Source organism: Sus scrofa, chromosome 15, assembly GCF_054392235.1.
Source record: "Sus scrofa isolate SSC_HxYL_T2T_F1_AM1 chromosome 15, Sscrofa_HxYL_maternal_Yorkshire_Landrace_v2.0, whole genome shotgun sequence".
NCBI classification, from domain to species: Eukaryota; Metazoa; Chordata; class Mammalia; order Artiodactyla; family Suidae; genus Sus; species Sus scrofa.
In genome coordinates, this window is record NC_139397.1 from 154,104,122 (window position 1) to 154,123,668 (window position 19,547).

At 66.4% G+C, this 19,547-nt stretch overlaps 1 protein-coding gene across 11 annotated transcripts in view; it reads left to right on the plus strand.

Annotated features, from left to right (window-relative positions):
- The window catches only part of CROCC2 (ciliary rootlet coiled-coil, rootletin family member 2), a 75,998-nt gene that overhangs the window by 50,842 nt on the left and 5,609 nt on the right, over window positions 1-19,547 (plus strand). For 4 of the 11 annotated variants that reach the window (XR_002339298.2, XM_085000770.1, XM_021075704.2 and 1 more), the window contains exons 19-28: window positions 1,937-2,080; window positions 4,814-5,031; window positions 5,591-5,750; window positions 6,990-7,157; window positions 7,959-8,316; window positions 8,544-8,713; window positions 9,236-9,356; window positions 9,743-9,876; window positions 18,317-18,466; window positions 18,675-18,842. Coding sequence is in view for 8 of the 11 variants with exons in the window: in XM_085000770.1 (XP_084856896.1) it covers window positions 1,937-2,080; window positions 4,814-5,031; window positions 5,591-5,750; window positions 6,990-7,157; window positions 7,959-8,316; window positions 8,544-8,713; window positions 9,236-9,356; window positions 9,743-9,876; window positions 18,317-18,466; window positions 18,675-18,842 (1,791 nt within the window). In the remaining 3 variants the exon portion in view is untranslated. Of the gene's footprint in view, window positions 1-1,936; window positions 2,081-4,813; window positions 5,032-5,590; window positions 5,751-6,989; window positions 7,158-7,958; window positions 8,317-8,543; window positions 8,714-9,235; window positions 9,357-9,742; window positions 9,877-13,275; window positions 13,881-18,316; window positions 18,467-18,674; window positions 18,843-19,547 lie in introns of those variants that run through there. The other 7 variants (XR_014830318.1, XR_014830317.1, XM_085000771.1 and 4 more) reach the window with 4 other exon arrangements.

The following is a 19,547-nucleotide window of genomic DNA, read 5'->3' on the forward strand; positions in this document are numbered from 1 at the left end:
AGAGCAAGATGACAGGACAGGAGCCGCTGCAGTTGCAGCAGCACCCCTCCCAGGGGCTGGCGGGAGCAGACGGCTGGCGGTGGCTTGAGGGAGCCTTGAGGAGGAGGTCGAGGGCCAGGCTGGACCTGCTGCCCCTCTGCTTGGGCCCCAGCCAGCACTCGGCTCTGCTGGGCCAGCGCCCCTGCTCCTGCCTCCCGCCTTCGTCCTTCTGGCCCGGCCACCTCCACCTTGAATCCAGGGGACCTTTCTCCCTGGTCGCTGGTGTGTTCCCAGCCCCAAGGGAGCAGGATTGGGTGCCCCCTGGTGTCACTCGCTGAGTCTGAGGAGTGGATGGGACAGAGGCCGCAGGGTTGGGCCCGGACTGACCTCACGAGCCGGGCTGTGCCTGCTGAGCATGCGGGGCCAAGGGCAGGATGCCAGGTGACAGGGTCTGGGGAGGCTGCCCAGTTGGCTCCCATCTGTGGGGGGGGGGGGGGGGCAAGGGGTCCGGTGGGGGTGGGGGGAGAGTGTTGCAATTAGGAGATGGCTGCCAGGGTGTTTCTTCACTCCCTCCTGCCAGGCACGGCGACCCAGATCCCGGGTCACTGAACAGAGCAGCCCAGAGCAGCTCCTGGCACCAGGCAGTCTTGCCCAAGAGTCCCTCCCGGAGCCCCTGCCCTGCTGTCTCACCCCCGAGGCCCTTCCTGGGCACAGCCGGGCAGGGGGCAGCTCCTAAAGAGCTGTGGCCTCCTTTCTCCAACCACCGCCCAGCTGCTCCCTGGACCCACCCTGTGGCCAGGGGACCAGAAAAGCCCCCCAAGGCGTGCAGGGGCCTCCCCAGAGCCTTCCCTCCAGCTGGCTCTGAGCTCCCCTGGACTCATTAAGGGTTCTTATGCCACCTCACTTGGCAAATGGAAATTAAAACCTACTGAGAGGGGAGGGAGGTGAGAAATGCCAGCCAAATGCGTGACAAAGAGCACCAGTTGGTTGGTGGCGTGACACAGGAGTACGGTCGTGGGCAGCGAGGAACCAGCCCCGGGTGGAGGGGCTCCTGGCCCAGCCCAGTCTTCATCACACCAAGCAGTGGCTGCAGCTGCTCTGGGGCCGTGCTGGGCACCTCCAGCCCTAGCCGTCCAAGGTGACACTTCTCCGTGGAGGGGACACAGACCGCAGCGGCGAGGCTCCCTCTCTGAGAGGAGGAGGCACAGCCTGATAGAGCCCCCCCAGCCCCAGAGCGCTCGGGCAGGGCCTGAGGACCCAGGGCGGCTGGGGCGGCAACACAGGGAGCAGGCCTCCCTGGAGCACAAAGCAGGCTCTGTCCCTGCCCCGCAGAGGGACCCCCCGGTCTGGGTGGAGCGTCCTGGCCTGGAGGCTGGGCCGGGCTCGGGGGCGCAGCGGAAGCAGGTGGCCTCCCTGTTCAAGGACAGGAGGTGCTTCGAGGCGCCACAGCCGAGCCGGGGCCCCAGAGGCCGCCCAGCGCTCAGACCGAGAGGCGCGTCCTGGGCACAGTGGCCCCGAAAGCAGAGCCGGCCAAGCTGAGTCCCGGATGTCCGAGCCCCCCAGCGAGGCCGTGCAGTCCCTACAGGGTCGGCCCCGCCCGGGGGTGGAGGCAGAGCCCCGTGGCCCCTCCCGGGAGTGTCGCGTGTGCTCACACGCCTCCAGCCTGGGGGAGACGTGGGGGCTGCCCTGGTCCCACTCGCCTACTTGGAGGTTCGGGGGCGCAGAGTCCACCCATCCCCATAGGAAGCTCCCCTCGGGGCCCCTGCACTGCCCTCCACCACGACGACCCTCACAACCTGGCTTGGGCGGCACCAGCCACGTGAGCTAGAGCCCCAGGCCCGCCTCGTGTGGCCCCAGGCCAGTGAGTGGCTGCCCCCTGGACCCCATCAGGCGGCCAGGTGCCCACGCCCTGGGGCCGCTTGACAACACGCCACCTGACTGTCCCCCCCTCCGCCAGGCCACCATCAGCGCCACGGCTGCAGAGCTGAAGGCGCTGCAGGCCCAGTTCGAAGATGCCATCTCAGCCCATCAGCGGGAGGCCAGGGCTCTGAGCGAGACGCTCCGAGAGACGGCCGCCGAGCGGAGCAAGGTGGAGAGAGAGGTGAGGTGGCCAGGGTGGGGCCTCCTGTGACGTGACGCAGGTGTGGCCGAGGCTAGGGAGGGGACCCTCACCCAGGACCCACGGCCAGCAAGCCCTGGAAGACCCCGGCACCCCTGCACACGGCCTGAGGCCTGGACACCATCAGACTGGCCACTGGGGCTGAGCCCACGGGGCGGGTGGCGGGGGCGGTGCAGGGTTTATGGGGGCTCGGGGGCACGCAGAGGCCCCCAGGCGCCATGTGGGGCGTCCTGGGCTGGGGGGCAGTCCTGGACCGGGCCCACAGGAGAGGCCCCAGCCAGGCGGCGCGGGGGCTGCGCAGGCGGCGGGTGGGGAGGTGTCTGTGAAGGGGATTTGACGGGACTCGGGCGCCTGGAGCGGGGAGGGCAGGAGGGCACGGATGTGGGCTGGGGGAGGAGCTGGGGACCCGGCGACCTCGTGCACTCCCGGGCCGCGTGCCAAGGCTGGCAGGCGGGCGCTGCGGGGAGCGGCCAGCACGCACCAGGCCTGCGAGGGGCGGCGGCGCGGAGCGGGGCTCGGCCCAGAGGAAGAGCATGATTTAACGTGACAGGCTGTTTACTTTGGCCCCCAAAGAGAAAGGTCTCCTTTCAACAGATTTCGGAGTCAGGTCCGGTCAGCGACCACACGGGGAAGCAGAATGAGATTCTAGACCTGGGGGCGGTGGGGGAGGAGCCGGGGAGACTGGGGCGCATTTGTTCTGGTGGGCGAAGGGGGAGCCGCGGCCTCGTGGGAAGTTCAGGTTCCCGATAGGCCGCCCCCAGAAAGGAGAGGGGCCCCCAGCAAGGGGTGGGGGGAGGCGGGGCGGGCGAGGGGGGCAAGGGGGGCAATGGCAGCGAGAGGGGGCCCGGAGAGCCCTCCCGGCGCCAGGCTGGCCCGGAGTCGCCATGGAAACCATAACATTTTCACAGCCTTTAAACTAGAGGAACGTCCAGCCCTCTTGCCGCCCTGCCTGAGGTCCACGCATGTGTGTGCGTGTGGGGGGGGTGCATGCACGTGAACCCACACACTCACACGCGCACACGCACTTCCCGTGCACAGCGAGACCACACCCCCACGCACATGTGCACGCAGTGACAGTACACTCGCTCATGCAAGTGTGGACGCCGCCAAGGACACACATACGTGCAGCAAGCAGCATGCATGACTGCATGCGTGCATACGTGCACGGGCTGCACACCGGTCTGCACATACATGCATGCAAACGCACACAACACATGCGTGCTCGCGCACGCAAGCCCAGGCCAGCGCCCCTCACGGCCCCTCCCCTGCTTACCCCTCGGCACAGAGCCCCCGGGCCGCCTCCCTGCAGGAGATTTCAAAAGAGGCTGTTTACACAATTTCTAGTAAAGAAATAATTATTATAATCACATTAAGCGATTTGGCTGTAAAATTCCTGTAAAAGGGATGGTTGTTCTCCTGAGGTGGGGGGGCTCCCCGAGCTTGTTTTGCTTGTTTTCATCTCCTGGCCTGGGAAACGCGCGCAGCTCCTTTTGTGGCGGGTCGGCCCTTTCGCTGGTCCCTGACCTTCCGGCGGATTTCTGCTGAGCTCGGCGGAAAATGCCTCACAGGGCTGTGGCTCCATGTGTGGGGGGCGGGAGGGGAGCGGAGGGGGGCCCTTCCCCAAAACAGAACAACAATAACAGCAGGCGGACGTGGGAGCCAGGCCGGCCAGGGGCCTGGACAGTGTCCCGTTGAAACAGCCAGCAGAGCGGGGCTGGCTTCTGGCAGAACAGCACCTTGACACGGCTCAGCCCGGGGGGCTTCGCAGCTGGCTTCCTCCTCCGCCTCCCCAGGGGCACAGCTTCTCCAGGGCGCCAGGGAAGGGCCAGAACCAGCCTGGGGTTGGAGCCGGGGGCCTGGCCGCGGTGGCCTGGGTGTGCAGGGCTGGGCTGCCCCTTCCCCGGGGCCACACTCCCCTCCAGCGCTGAGCCCGGGCCTGGAGGCAACTTGTGTCCAGGGCAGTGAGGACCCCTGACCCCCACAGGCCAGCTCAGCTCTCAGCCTCACGGAACCGCCGAGTCCCAGGCCCTGCCCGGGAGCCGGAGTGAGCAGGGCCCTGTAGGGATGACGCAGGTCCTGGGTCCAGCACATCGCACCTTGCACAGGTCTGGGAGGGGACAAGGACACATGTGCAGCCCCCACCCCCACCCCAGGTCGGCACACAGAGGCCCACAGCAGCCTGAGGCCAGAGTCCAGCTGCGGGGTCCGAGCGTCCCACTAGCTCCAGAGCCTGCCCACCCGGGCCTCTGCTGCCCCTCCCCTGGGGCTTGGGAAGCCTCCTTTCTGTGACGGGCACCTCGAAGCCTGCTCCCCAGGGCTCAGGGGACCTCAAGGCTGCTGTCCTCAAGGCGGACGGAGGCCCGGGCACCGCACCCTCAGTAAGGAGAGGAGAGGCCCAGGGACAGCAGGTGGGGACTGTGCAGATGTGTGGGACCAATGTCCCCAGGGTCCAGAGAGGGAGCGGAGGGCAGGACCTGGGGCAGGACAGATCAGGTGGCCCCTGCCTATGCCCCAGGCTGGGCCCATGAGCCGCAGCAGCCTGGGGGGGAGGCGACCATGCAGTGGACGAAGCTGGGCTGCCTGCTTCTCCTTCAAGCACTGGGGGACTCAGGGCCGGGGACACTGGCACTGCCGGACCAGAGCCAGAGGCCACAGCCCAGCCCAGCCCGGGGCCCCCAGCTGGCCCTAGAGCCGCACACTCCCCGCCCTTCCCAGGCCGAGAGGCTGCGGGCACAGCTGGATGAGGCCCAGGCGGGGCTGGCCGCGCTGCGCCGCGAGCTGCAGGGCAGCGAGGAGAGCTGCGAGGGGCTGCGTAGGGAGGCCCTGGAGGCCTGCCGGGCGCTGAGCGACGAGGCCCGCGAGAAGGACGTGCTGCAGGATTCCAACACCGAGCTGAGGGCCGCCATCCGCAGGGCGGAGCAGGAGAGGGCCAGGTAGGCTGGCTGCCTGGGGGCAGGGGACAGGAGGTGCCCTCCTGAGCTGGGCCTCATGGGGCGGGTGGACACGCCAGCCAGACCCAGGGTGCCGCGCCTTTCAAACAGCGCTGGCCCAGGAGGGGGGGCTGGGACTCAGCCAGGCTGTCGTCGCCCTCGGGAAGTTCCATTCGGCAGGCATGTCAGGCCCCGGTGGCCAGAGTGAGAGGCCTGAGGGCTGGGGAGCAGAGGGGGGCCACCCATGGGCAGGAGCTGCAGTCCCCCCGGCACAGCAGAGGGATCAGAGCTGGACAGGGGTCTCTGGGTGCGGCTGGCGGGGGCGGGGGCGGTGGCAGTGGGGGAGGGCAGGGGGGGAGGGGCTGACACACGGAGAGGGGCCAGGCCAGCTGGGCCCCCAGACCAGACCAGACACAAGTGTGCCCCAAAGAGGCTGGGCTTTGGGACACGTCAGAATCAAGACGCGGGGGCGCGTCTGGCTGGCGTGAGCTGGGCAGCCTGCACCGGCAGCGCAGGAGAGGCCCTCGAGGTCCCCGACCCGAGCCTGTGATGCTCTGCTCAGTTTTCAGCGTTCCAAGGAGGAGAAGGAGCAGAAGATGCTGGTCCTGGAGGAGGCCCGGGCAGCAGCTCAGAAGGAGGCCGGCGAGCTTCGAGCCAGTCTGCGGGAGGCGGAGCGGGCGGGGGCGGACGCCCGCCGGGAGCTCCAGGCCCTACGCAGGCGGGTGAGGGAGGCCTCCTGGTGTCCCCCCTCCACAGAGGGGTCTCCCCCTTCTCTATGGAGGGGTCCCCTCCTTCCCTATGGAGCTGTCCCCCCCTCCACGGAGGTGTCCCCTCCCTTCTCCACGGACGTGACCCCCCACCTCCACTCCTCCAGCCCCGGGCACCCACGGGCAGCCTCGCAGCCTGTGCCTGGGGGGCCGTCTGTCTACAGACTTTGGAGCCACAGAGCAGGGCCCTGCCCAGACTCTTGGGCTCTGGTCGGGTCTGCTGTGGGAACAATGACAAGCCCCAAACTTAATGGCTTAAAACAGTCATGTTGACACCCGTGAGCTCTGAGGGCCAGGAATCTGACCTGGGTGCCACGGGGAGGGGACAGCTTGGCTCTGCCCCAGGGCACTCACGGAGCAGACGGCACCCTCCACAGCAGGGCCTGACGGCCGGGTTTCTTGACCTGTCCCTTCTCAGGTGTCCGGTGGCCAATGCTGGCTGTCGCTGCGGGGGGGTTGGGTGGGCAGCTGCCGTGGCCCAAGTGGTCTGGGTTCGTCCTGTCAGGGCCGGCTCGGGGCTCCGGGTGAACAGCGGCTGCTGCTTCATCCATCAGCCTGAGCTTCCGAAGTCAGGGGCCGCTTAGACCAAACGCTTCCGTCTCAAGCCCACCCAGAGGAGGGCCCTCCCCTCGCGGTGGGGGGCCCGCCAGAGCGTCTGCGCCGCTTTTGTCAGGCTGCAGAGAAGGTGGTGGGTGGAATGTCGCCACAGGAACAGGCACCCTATCGAGGGGGTCTCTGCACCCACCTGTCTCACGTGCCAGCCTCATTCGTCCCCAGAGCCATCCTGGGGGAGGCGTCCAGCCCGTCCACTTCCGGTGAGGATGCTGAGGCCCGCAGAGCCCGTGGTGGGACTGAGGTGGCTGGGAACCCAGAGCTGCGCCCCTGCCTGCCACCCGCCCCCCTCAGCCCTGCCCCTGACCCAGGAGTCCCCGCCAGTGCCAGGCTCTAGGCTCTGCAGAAGGTCCTGGCCCGAGAGGAGGTGACAGGAGAGGGTGTGGAGGGGCTGAGGCAGTCAGCCCAAGGGCGTGGTCTTGGGGGTACAGCAGCACCCCCAGCCCTGGACTGGACTTGGCCTGAGCCTCCTCCCCAAGGACATGTGAGCAGAGGGATCCGTCAGGAAGGCCCCGTGGCCGCCCCAGCCCCTCCTAGCCAGAGGCCCCGGGGCCCCCATCAATGCAGCCCCCGCACTCCCAGGTGACAGAGCTGGAGGCAGAGACCCAGAGGAAGAGCCGAGAGGTGGTCCGGCTGCAGGCCCGGGGTGCGCAGGACGCTCAGCAGCGGCAGCAGAGCCGGCAGGAGGCACTGGAGCTGCAGCGGCTGGCGGTTGAGGCCGAGGCCGCCCGAGAAGGCGCCCAGAGGGAGGTAGGAGCCCAGCACCCCGCTTCGGGTCTGACAGGAGCCACGGCCTCGAGCTGGGGGCCTGGCTGTCTCTGTCCCCAGCTGTGCGCTTCCTGGGGGGCCAGTGGGGCCTCCATTTATTCGCAGGTACAAGCGAGTATTTAGAGGGCTCCTTGCCACTCCAGGAAGGGCTTCCCCGGGGCTGGGGGCACAGACCAGGCTTTGACCAGGTCTGTAGCAGTGGCAGCCCAGCTGCAAAGGACGGGATGGGCCAGGGAGGGTTTGCCCCAGGGCCGCAGAGCTGAACGTGGGGAGGGAGTGTGGCCCAGCTGAGGCCCCTCCGCTGCCTGCCGGGGCTGCGCCCTCTGAGATGGGAGGAAGGGTGGCCTGGGCCAGGGAGGCAGGCAAATGGCCACGCACAGCCCTGCAGCCCCCAGCCCACAGGTGCCGTCCCGTTTGGAGGCTCCCGATGGGGTGTCGGGCAGCCTGAGATCCCCTCGCCCTGCACTCAGCATTACAGGCCTGAGCCATGGCAGACAAGCATGGGGCTGGCCAGACGGTGGGCCCCACTGGGCCCCACCCAGGCTAAGGAGGGGACAGCCTGGGGCCATTGCTGCCCATGGGCTCTGCTGCCTGCCAGAACCTGGCAGCACTCCCGTGGTCCTGAGCGTCCCCCCGCCTGGGCTCGGGGGTCCCCACAGTCAGACATGGTCTGGGAGGCTGGTCCAGGGCCCCCCAGCTGTGACATGCCACAGAGGGGGTAAGGCCAAGAGGCCTGAGGCGTCTTCAGAGAGCCTCTGTCTGGAGCCCCGCATCCACCCACAGGTGCTGAGGCTGCAGCGGATGCTGACGGAGGTGGAGGCCGAGGGCGAGGCCCGGGAGAAGCAGCTGGAGGAGCGCCTTGGCAAGAGCCGGGGGGCAGAGCAGAGCCTCCGGGCTGAGCTGCACGGCGTCACCAGGAAGCTGCAGCAGGCCAGTGGCGTGGCTGACGGCCTCCAGGCTCGCCTGGACCAGGCCTGCCGCCGGGTCTGCAGCCTGGAGCAGGAGCTGGCCCAGGCCGAGGGTGCCCGGCGGGGTGCAGAGGGCCAGCTGGGCCGGCTGTGGTCCACGCTTCGCCTCGGCCTGGGGCTCCGGGCACAGAGCCCCTCGGCCTCCCCTGAGCGGCCGGGCTCTCCCACCAAAGGTCAGTGTCCTCGGTGGCTTCCAGTGGGCTCCTGTCCCAGCTCTGTCACCCCTCTGGGGCAGCCCCACCCTTCACCAGGACTCATGACCCCGGTAGCGGGGGTCTGGACTCTGAGCCTCTCCCCAAGCTCCCTGTGGGCAGGGCTGGCAGGGGGAAAAGGGCACGAGGTGCCTGCGTGTCTGTCACCCTGTCCCCACCATGTCCCCTCAGCCAGCACTGTCCTGCAGGCTCAGATGGCTGCCAGGGTCGCCCTGGGCGGCAGAGTGCCAGCCCCACCCGGTCCCGCTCACCGCTCCGCTGGCCCTCACCCGCGCCGGGAGACTGCAGCGCAGAGGCGGCGGTGAGGGACGCCCTGAGGGACTTTGCACAGAAGCTGAGGGATGCCCAGCGGGAGCGGGTAAGGCAGCCTCCGGGAGACAGGGAGGAGCCGCCTACTCAGGCTGTCCCTGTCCTGGGTCTGGCGGGACCCTGGGGGGCGCTGGGTGCCGTGTCCAGACCATCCTTCGTTTGGTGGGCGAAACAGCCATAGGTCCCGGAGTCCCCCAAGCCTCAACTGCCCCCGATCCAGGGCCACCTCCCTTCCTCAGACCAGGCAGCAGTGCCCAGCCTCGGAAGGGCCGTAGGAGGGCCCAGCCCTGGGGACCAGGCTCCTCACGCTGCCGCCCCAGGGATCTGACCCACCTACAGGCATGGCCTATGTCCCCCACTCTGTCTGTTCCCCAAACCTGGGCCCTGGAGCCCAGCCCCCGCTCCAGCCCCTCGGCGCCCCCTCCAGCATCTGCAGGTCAGCTCTGCAGCCCGCGTGGCCTGGCCCCGCCCTGGGCCCACAGCCCCCTGCCCCGTCCCCTTGGGCCTGAGCTGCACCCCCCCCAGCCCTGCACTCCCCCAGGCTGCCCCTGACCCTGGTCCTCCTGCCCAGGATGCCTGGCGCTTCCATGCGGGCAGCCTGAGCCGCCGGCTAGGTGAGGCCGAGAGTGAGCGCGCCCGAGCCCAGAGCCGCGCGGAGCAGCTGCAGAGGGCGCTGGCCGAGGCGGAGGAAGGTGACCGCCCTTCCCAACCCCCCTGGGCCGCGGCTGCGGCTGCGAGGGCTCCCCCGGAGCGCAGCTCCCGGCCAATCCTGGGAACTGCTCAGGCCGCCCCCAGGTGCTCCCCCCCCCACCCCCGCGCTGGTGCTTCCCCATCACAAGGGAGGGGCCTGCAGGCCAGGCAGGGGGAGCTGGCACCCCACCCCTGCCCCCAGGGACCTTGAGCACTGGAAGAGCAGGGAACCGTCGCAGGGGGGCCTCTCCAGCCCCCACCCTCTGGGGGCCCGTGACTGCAGCTCACCGAGCCTCAGGTTCCCGGCCTGTGCCGTGGGAGGGGTCCCTCCCCCAGCCGCAGACGCACAGACCTGGGGAGCCAGGCCACCCGCCCGCTTGCCCCACAGGCTGGCGCCAGGCGGAGGGCGAGGCGAGCCGCGCTCAGGCCACGGGGGCCCTGCAGCAGGAGGTGCTCCAGAGGCTGGAAACAGAGTGCCTGGCGGGCGTGCGCGCAGCTGCCCAGGAGAAGCGGAGGCTCCAGGTGGGAGCACCCCACACCGGGGGCAGGGCTGGGAGGGAGGAGGCTGGGAGGGCTCCTGGGAGGGGAGGGTTCGAGCCCCTGGGGCAGAGCCCCTGCTGGGCCGGAGCAGGCAGCGCCCCGGAGACCCCAGCAGGGCCCACCCGGCAGAGCTGCCTTGGAGGTGGTCCCAGCCCTCACCCTGCTGACCGGGAAGCTGGGTCCTGAGGGGGGTGACTCGGCCAGCAAAGGGCAGAGTCGGGGGCAGACCCCAGCCTCTCAGCTCTGTCCCTCTGGGGCAGGCGGAGGGCGACACTGGCCTGGCCTTGGAGCTCTTCAGCTTGTGGGGGTGAGACACTCAGATGCGGAGGGGGCTGCACGGGGTGAACTCTGGTGAATGGCCCGCAGGCTGGGCTTGGGCTGTGAAGGCGGCCACGGGGGCTGAAGGTTTCAGGTGGGGAATCAGGGCCTGGGGTGGGAGCCCCACTCCTGGGGCTCTTGGGGAGCCCTCGCCCACCCAGGCCCATGTGTCGAAGCACGAAGGGGCTGTGCCCAGATCCCCAGCAGGACCAGGCCCGGGCGCAGCTGGGTCGGGGCAGGAGCTCCTGAAGGACACAGAGCACAGAGACTGCGTGCCTGGCTGAAGGGACACAGGCCCCTGGAGGCGGCCACCCCCAGGTGTCAGAGGCCTTGGGCCTCATGCCGGAAAGACAAGGCTGATGGAGGCCGCAGAGCGCAGGGGCTGAGCGGCCCCCATGGCCTCAAGCTGCAGGCCCCCCCGCCACGGGAGGATGAGCCAGGAGGGTGGGCGACCAGGCCCACGGGCCCCCGGGGCAGCCAGCCAGCCGGGCCAGAGACTCCGGGGTCCGCCTGGAGCCTGGTGTCCCTCGGAGGCCAGGTGGCAGGGGCCTGGGTCCCCCTGGTCCCGGAGCCTCTGAGGAGGGGCCTCTCATGGGCGAGGGCAGGAGCAGAGGCGCTCAGCCCAGAGCAGATGCTGAGATGAAGTGGGATTTCTGCTCCAGAGGCCCCGTGGCCGCAGCCGCTGGGGAGAGACTCGGAGGGGCCCGGCCACGGCCGGGTGCCAGCGGGGGGCTTGTGAGATGCCCGGGGGTGGGGGGGCCTGCCAAAGGGGAGGCAGCGCAGGCTGTGGTCCTTCTACACGTGTGTTCACACGTGTTTATTTGTGCCACGCCCATTTGAAAATAGTGTTTTCTGTTTGCGGATTATACATTTTGAAATTCAGACCATTTAACCAACCTTTCCGCCATTCCCATGTCTCCTGAATTTATCAGAATAGAATGCTGAGAGTGGTGTGTTGCATTTTCCCACTACAGTTTCTTTGGCAATGTCTCCTTTTATTTCTAAGGGTCTTTAACTCCCAGATTCCTAGGCCGTGCTTTCTAGGTGCTACTGGTCCGGAGGCCCCGGCCCTGTTCCGTGCTGTCTGCCTCAGATTCGGCCCGGCCTGATGCGGGCCGTGTCACCCTCCCCGCCACCTTGGCCTCTGCACTTGCGCTCTGTATGTCTTGGGCCCTGACTTTGTCTCACGCGTGCTTTCCCTTCCCGGGGAGTTTAGTCCACTTACAAGTTTCGGGGCACCTTCCGGGCTCTGCTCGTCTTCCTTCGCCAAGGCGCCTGCTGCCTTTGCGGCCCGCGTGCTGCCGTTTGGCCCTGGGGACGTCCCCTGTGCGTTGGCTGCGGGGCCTCTGCCCTCCCTGCCCTTCAGGCTCTGCCTCTGGCCTCGTCCCCTCTTGGACACGTTCCCCTGAGATTCAGGTTCAGGCGTGAAGAGCGCACGTGTGTCACCTGTGCTCCGGGCCCTCGGACCCCTTGCGGGGCCCTGGCCCTGCCAGCCGCAGGGGCTCTGCCCTGTGCCCTGAGGCTTAAGGAGGCCTTCTCTGCTCCCCTCCCCAGCCCTGCCCCACCCCCATCTTTCCCCTCAGGGCCCCGTGGGGTCCCTGGAGGGCCCGCCCCCTGGGCTGAGCCTGCTGCCCTTTCTGCTCGCAGCAGCCCCTGCCCGGCACCCTCCTTCCCAGTGGCTGGACCGCAGGTCACCGCAGACAGATGATGTCCCTCCCTCGTGAGGACTGTGGGCCCCAGGCCTACGGCCGAAGTCCCACCCGCACCTGGCCTGAGGGCTGGGCTCCCTCCCGCTCTCACACTCCTCCCCATTCCCGGGACTGTCCCTTGCAGGGGTTCCTGTGGCCGGGGACTTAGGCCCTGCCTCTTGTCTTCTGGAGGCTGTCCTGGGCAGCCGCAGCAGGACCCTCACGCCCGCCACCTGCCCGCCAGCCCCGGGGGTGCGTGGACCAGGCTCAGCCGCCTGGACTGCCCTCGGACCAACTCACGGCCAACTTGCAGAGCCGTCCTTAGCCTGCCAACCCCTCCCCCAAGGACTCTCCCGAAACCACAGGACAACGTCAGGGGCCGAAGGTCACAAGCCGTCTCTGCACTCAGCCCATCCCAGCTGCACGTGCAGCGGGATCCCCTCTTCTGAGGGCCGTTGTCCTTAGATTTCAGGCCAGCTGCTTGCCCTCTGACCGCCGTCTCAGATGGGGTCAGGAGAGGCGGGCCTGGGCAGGTTATGCTGGAATCGTTCCTCAGAGCGGAAGCCTGAGGCCCATTTAGCTTCCAAGTTCAAAACGGTGCCGTGGGAGGCGTTTCCCCGCTACTCTTGCGGGGACCCCTCAGTGCGCAGAGCCAGGTCCCCCCGTTTATACAAGTTCTTTCCACGTCAAAGCATCTCCCCCCGCCCCCGCCGCCGCGCCGCCCTGCTCCCTGCTCGCCGGCCTCCGAGGGTCTCTCGGCCGCCCAGCCTCCCGCCGGCTAGAGGGTTCAGGTTTCCTCCTGGTGTCGCCTCCGGGAGAACCACAGTCCCTGCTGTCCCACCCGAGCCCCGTTCTGTGCTCGAGCTCAGTCCTTTTGGTTCGAGGCCCTCGGCTGGGCCTCCTGAACCGCAGTGGGATGCTACGGATGCAGCGGTGCTTTCCTTCTTTCAAGAGGGGTCTGGTCGTGGTCGGAGCTGGGCTGCCGAGGAACCTGTGCGGGACGTCACGGTCCCCGTCCAGATGTTTCTGGCCCAAAAGAAAGGCAGCGAGGACGGCTCCCAGGGGCCCCGGGGGAGCGGCAGAGGCAGCACGGCGTCTCCACCGGAGCTTCCCCGCCAGGGCACAGCCGCGGGGCCGTCCCCAGGCTCCTCCTCCCTGGCACTTGCCTGCCCTTGAGATGCCCCGGGGGCCCCGCATCGGGAGCAGAGGCTCCTCTGGTCTTCGGTCACGTCTTCTGTACCCGCGGTGACTTGATGCTGGGCGAGGCATGTGTGTGCTCAAGCCTGCCAGTGTCAGGCCCGCGTTTTCTAGCAATTCTGGCAATTGTCGATTATCTTTTTTTTCTTTTTCCTTTTCTTTTTTTCTTCCTTTTTAGGGCCGCCCCACGGCATAGGGAGGTTCCCAGGCTAAGGGTCTAAATGGAGCTGTAGCCACCGGCCTACGCCAGAGCTACAGCCACAGCAGAGCCGAGCCGCGTCTGCGACCCACACCACGCCGGATCCGTAACCCCCGGAGCGAGGCCAGGGATCGAACCCACAGCCTTGGGGATACCACGAGGGAACTCCCGGCTCTCTTACCTTTGGCCAGTCGTCTCCGCCCGCTGTCCACCTTCCAGGAACCCTCCAAGTTCCTGGTCTCCAGCTCTGAGGAGGGTGCCTGTGAACTCGCAGCCCCAGCGGCGGGCGCCTGGGGGTTCGCAGAGCCCCTGAGGCAGGAGGCATGGGGCCCTCGCTCGCAGCACACGCGGCTGCCCCACTCCCAGCAGCCGGGGGCTCGGGGCAGGTGGTCGCACCGCCCACTGCCCGCCCTGTCTCCCGGGCAGGGCCCAGCTGCCCGCGTGAGCTGGGCTCCGCTTGACACAACATTTTCACTCTCACCGACTGGGTTTTTCCCCCGTGTCACATAAGCCAACATGTTTGTCAAGAGAACGTTAATTAAACACATATTTTTCTAATTAAATGGTAGGCCGTGCTGTGCAAACAGTCAGATTCTTGTTTGAGAGCAAATCCCTCCCCGTTTCCAGGGCTACCCTGGGAATTCAGCAGATCAACGGTGCCCAGCCCAGCCCGCGGGTGAGCGCACACGCGCTGCCCACAGCCCCGGGTCCTGCCGGCGGGAGGCGCGGCGTGGGAGGGGGCCTGGCACGCGCCCAGAATCCTCCACACGCGCCCCCAGGGAGAGGCATCGACGCTGTCCTCGGACCCGTGCCAGGTCACAGCCTCGGAGGCTCAGGGCCCCCCCCCCCGGCGTCTCTTAGCACCCAAGTCTGCCACGTCCACCAGCTCCTCACACGTCCTCCACGCCCTCCCTCTCCCCGGACGACTCCTCGGGGCCCAAATCGAGCTTCCGTGCAGGTTCTAGAGCAAAGCAGGCAGGAGGGGCCGGCAGCTCAGGCTGCGCGGGGGCCTCGCGGTGGCTGGAGCGCCCACCTCCCGTTTTCGCCACGAGTGTCTGTCCTTCGGGATGGCTGTGTGTCGGGCGTCGTGCGTTCAGAGTGTTTCATCTTCGTAGAAGGGTTGGTGAGCTTTCGGCCTTTTTCTACCACCTGCAGTGACTACAGAGCCTGAGAGCTCAGTTTGCCTGAAAACTTGGGTGGAGCTTCCCGGCGAACACCCTGCCTCTCCCGTCCTGTAAATCAATATTACCTTTCCACCCTCTCCTGGCCTTTCCCCCTCGCCGCTGTGTCTGACTTTCTATCTCTTCTGGGGTCAGTTTTCGACGTTTGGAAGTCTCACATTTTTAAATGCGCTGCCAAGGACCTGCTCGTCTATTTGTCACTCATTTTATTTATATCTGTAGTTAGATCTATTTCTGCCCTTGATGTGGAGTTTTTAAAAATAATTACATGCATATTTGGGGTGGGGGGCAGGCCTCGGGTATAGAGAAGCTCCTGGGCCTGGGATCAAACCTGTGCCACAGCAGGGAACCAAGCCACACAGCAGTGACCACGCCAGACCCCAGGCTGTGGCGCCACCAGGAGCTCTGATGTTGCGGGGTTTTGTTTCTCTTAATCTAACTTGCCAACAGCTCGGCTGTTTTACTGGTCTTTTCAAAGAAGCAACTTTTATCTCTTCTTTGGGTCGGGTCTATTCAGCTCAGCTTTCATCTCTATGAACACTGTCTTTTGCTGTCATTTTTCCGGTGTCTTCCGGTGAGGAAGTGGTGTGTTTACGTTTGGGCTCTTTCAATAGCAAAACATTCGGTGTTACTGGATTTTCCCTGATTGGGGTTTGATGTCTGCCTCACGGTTTTGGACATGAATCTTTTCCTTTGTTACCAGTTTTCTAGGGGTTTCGGTTTTTATTCTTCTGTCACTCAGAGGCCATTTAGACCAACAATTAAGCACCTGTGCTTCCCCTTGGCGCTGTGTCTCGTCTCACCGGAGAGAGAGACGGCCGGCTCTAGGGCGTCATGGTCTTTCCCAAAGCTTTTGGCCGGATCTTGTCTTACGTCCCTGGTTTGCCAGTTGTTGTCTGGTGGCGGTTGGCTTTCTCGCTTTGGTTTTGGCTATTTGTTTACAGGGAAATTGGACACGTTGGTTGCACAGTTGACAGGGAAGAATGGACGCTTGAGATTTTCCAAGGACGTTTTGCAGCTGAACAGTAAAACGGATGGTATCATCCGTGTGGGCCAAGCAGCAGGGGCTGGCACCGAGGACAGAGAGGTGGGCCGGGCAGGGCAGAGTCCAGAGGTCCAGCCGCCACCAGCCAGGACCAGACCCCGCGCTCCTGTCTACAGGGAGGGGCTTCGGCGTCTTCTATCTGAGCACTTCCCAGAGCTGCCTCTGTCCCGTGGCCGAGGGCTCCCGAGCCAGGGCCAGGCGGCCTGCCCTGGGAGCCCAGGGGACGCTGGCCAGCGGATGAACAAATCCATCCGCTGTCACCAGAGGATGAAACGGCTTGGGCTGAGGATTTAAACTCCAAGAGCACGAAAGATGGGCCGGGCACGTGGTCGGCTCTGCTCGGCACCACAGGCAGGGCATTTGACCTTCCCTCTGGCTGCGAGCCGATGCCTGAGGCTCTCCCGTCCTCTAAAGACCCCCACTTCCAGCCGCCCCCATGGGGTGGGGCCCTCACACCTCTCATCCCACCCGCTCTTGGCCCTGCAGGAGCCCTCTGAGATCACACCCCTCCTACGCCAAGGAAGCCAGGCTGGGGCTGGCCCAAGGGCACACACCGAGCCCAGGGTGGAGCCTCAGGGGCCAGGGCAGCTGCACCTCACGCAGAGCCTGGGCTTGTGACACCTGCATGGCCAGCCCCCGCCTCGCACAGCATCGGGGCTCAGAACCCGGGCAGGCAGCTCAGAAAGGAGAACCACCCAGTGGGGCCAAGGGGGAAGGTCACGAAGGGTGCCTGTTCCACGGTCACGGTTAATGAGAACTCCGTAAAAGCTGAGTCATCACAAGAGAAGCATAAAGCTTCCACGAGTGGTTCGGGGCCTCTTTTTTTTTTTGTCTTTTTGTCATTTCTTGGGCTACTCCCACGGCATATGGAGGTTCCCAGGCTAGGGGTCGAATCGGAGCTGTAGCCGCTGGCCTACGTCACAGCCACAGCCAGATCTGAGCCGTATCTGCGACCTACACCACAGCTCACGGCAACGCCGGATCCTTAATCCACTGAGCAAGGCCAGGGGTCGAACCCGCCACCTCATGGCTCCCAGTCGGATTCGTTAACCACTGCACCACGACGGGAACGCCCGGGGCCTCTTTAAAAGACCATGAAATATCTAAGCCATATTTGGCGGAAACCGCTGCTTTTCTACTGGGAAGTGTCTACAAACAGAAAGTTGGAATTTCTGAAATTGAGGAAGAAACCTCACAATTTCAGGTACAAGCATCGCCCTCCTTTCTTTCCTTTTTGAAACGACTAAAGCGTCAGCCCCAAAGAAGTAAAAACACGCTCGGAGTCCCCCGCCGTCCTGCCTCACCCAGCAGGGGACAGAGGATGCCTGGTGGCTCCCCTCCTCCTGCCGATGGACGTGAAGGGCCCCTTGGACACAGGGCTCCGGGACAGGGCTGCTCCGTCCTTGCGAACGACGCGTGCTTGCTGGCTGTAAACGGGGGGACGGGGACCCTGTAACTTGAGGGCTGGGAGGGCTCATCGGGGGGCCCCATGGCTTCAGACTTTCCTTCTCTGGCTCTGTGCCCAGTCTCCTGCTTCCTAAACGAGCACCCTCTGGCCCCCACACCTCCACACCCCAGTCCCCTCTCAGCAGGCCTGGGGTCTCCCCTCCCCCAGCCAGGTTTCTGGAAGGGCTGCCCCTCCCCCCTTTCCCCAGACCTTCAGCACCTCCCCTCCCCCACAAACACACACACACAGAGGTCACCAGCAGCTCTGGTCCCGTCCAAGGGTCCTTCTCAAGTCTATACCCACCTGGCCTCCGAGAGTCCCGCACAGGGGACCGACCTCTGCCTCCCCCCGGCCCTCTGGTCCCTCCCTGGGCTGTGTCTCCAGCTCTCCTCTCTGCTCCAGCGTCCGTTTGGCCCCTCTCTCGGCCTCCTCCCCTCGCTAGAGAAACCACCCCTCCCCTGGCCTCCAGGGCCTGGGCCTCCAGAGCCACTTGTCCTGCAACACTGTCCCCAAACCCAGTGACCCCGGGAGGCTCATCCACTGCTCCTGCACCTGCCTTCCCACCTCGGGGTGTAGGTCCTGGACACCCGGCGACTCAAGCCTGGACATCCTCGTGTCACCATCTGCTCCGAGTCACCCTCGGGCCACCTCTAAGTTCCACGTCTTGGCGCCTCGAGCCTCAGCACCACGGGCTCCGTGCAGACCGCCCCTCGTGGCCCCTTGCCGCTGCCCTCCCACTCTGCTGCTGCAATAGGGCAGACGCGGCCCTGGGTTTTCCAAGCCCCCCACGCCGGAAGGCGCCGGCCAGCCCTCCCCTGGGACCTCGGGAAGATTTGAAGGCTGGAGGCTCCGGGCCTTTCAAAGCCGTGTCGCATCAAAGGCAGGATGTCTTCCTGCGTCCAGAGCCTTCCCCATGTCCTGCCGTGTGCGGCTGCAGCCTGGGGGTGTAACAGGCGCCATCTGCTCTCGCAAGAAGGCTCGGCTGAGGGGTGACAGGAGACGGGGCTGTGTGCAGCAGTCGGGGGAGCAGTGCTTGGCCCCGAGTCAGGGGAGCACAGGGCGGGCAGCAGGGAAGGAGGCTGTGGGTGGAGGGCTCTCCCGGGAACCTGGGAGGACTGTCGAGGTCCTTATTCCAAGGCTGGAAGCAGGGGAGGGAGGGTGGGCGTGTCTTCCGAGGCAGAGAGCCTGCCGGACAGAGGCTTCGTCCAGCCTGGGACCCTTCCTGGACCTGCCTTTGCTTCTTCACGACCTGGCCGTGCATGAGGTCGGGGCAGATGCCTGGTGTCACGGCTGCCCCTGGAGGCCACCCCGGCTGCACTTCCAAGAGGCCTGTGTCTCTCTACCCAGGAGCACGTGGACACACTGCGCCAGGCCCTGGACGAGAGCAAGAGGCATGGCCAGGGCCTGGCCCAGCAGGGGCAGCTGCTGGAGGAGCAGGTCGCAGGCCTGCAGCGCAGGTGTCTGGAGGCGGAAGGCGTGCGGGAGCCCCTGAGGCAGGTAAGGGCCCTGGAGGGAGGGCCCTGTGTCCCCTTTAGGAATCGTCCTGGGGCGGGGGCGGAGGGTAGGAGGAGATGCTGGAGGCAGGTGTTCAGACTTGGAAAGACCCAGACGCCGCTGGTCCCGGGCTGGCGGAGGAAAAGTGGGGCCAGAGGGGCAGGCAGGGGGTCAGAGCCCCAAGGCCTCTCCTGGGTTTCCTGCTCCGCAGGGAGCACCCCTACGGCAGAGGGTGGACACACTGAGAGAGAGAACCAGCCCAGCTCAGGATGCAGCCTCGGGCCGCAGCGCAGGGAGCAGGCGGCGGGGGCAGCGCCGAGAGACACGTCCTGCCTGCAGGGGGCGCTCACAGGGCACCGGGCGCTGGTTCGCCGCTCAGGTGGGTGGCCCCTGGAGAGGTGGGGGAGGCGGGGGCTGCTGGGGGACGCGCTGGCTTGGGTGGGCTTCTGCGTCTCAGCCAGCCAGTGGGCTGCCCACCCACCTCCAGGCTCAGGGTCGGCCTGGCGCGGGCAGGTCACCGCACGCACTCCACGCCCGCTGGTGCTGTCAGCCCGCCTCCGCCTTTGCGCTCCTGGGGGAAGCACCACAGGTCCTGGCAATCCCTGGTGTTGTTCCCAGGGTTTGAGCGCCGTCCTGCCTGGAGCTGGGTGGTCCTGGCACACTGCCCACCTCTGGAGATGGCCAGAGGCCCAGGGGGTGCCCTGCTGATGGGAAGTGTGGGCCGGCACAACCGAGGTCAGGAACAGTGCACGCCACGCGCGGGGTCTCGTCACCGCAGGTGCCCCAACACTCGCTGGGGGCAGGACAGGGAAGCAGCCAAAGAGGCCAAGGCCACGCAAGACAGGCCACGGGCGGCCCAGGGCTGGGCGGGAGGGCAGGGAGGACCCGCTGTCCCTGATTCTGACAGCTGACCGGTCCCCAGGCACGAGAGGACCGCTCTCCATGGTGCAGGGGGCCAAAGCGGAGCCGTTTGGGTTGAAATCGGGTGGGGGCCGCCTGAGCGTCGTCCTGGGGACTGATGGGAAAACCGAGGCCTAGAGGAAGGGAAGGGTGTCCTTTGAGCCAGATAGAGTGTCCCCCCAAC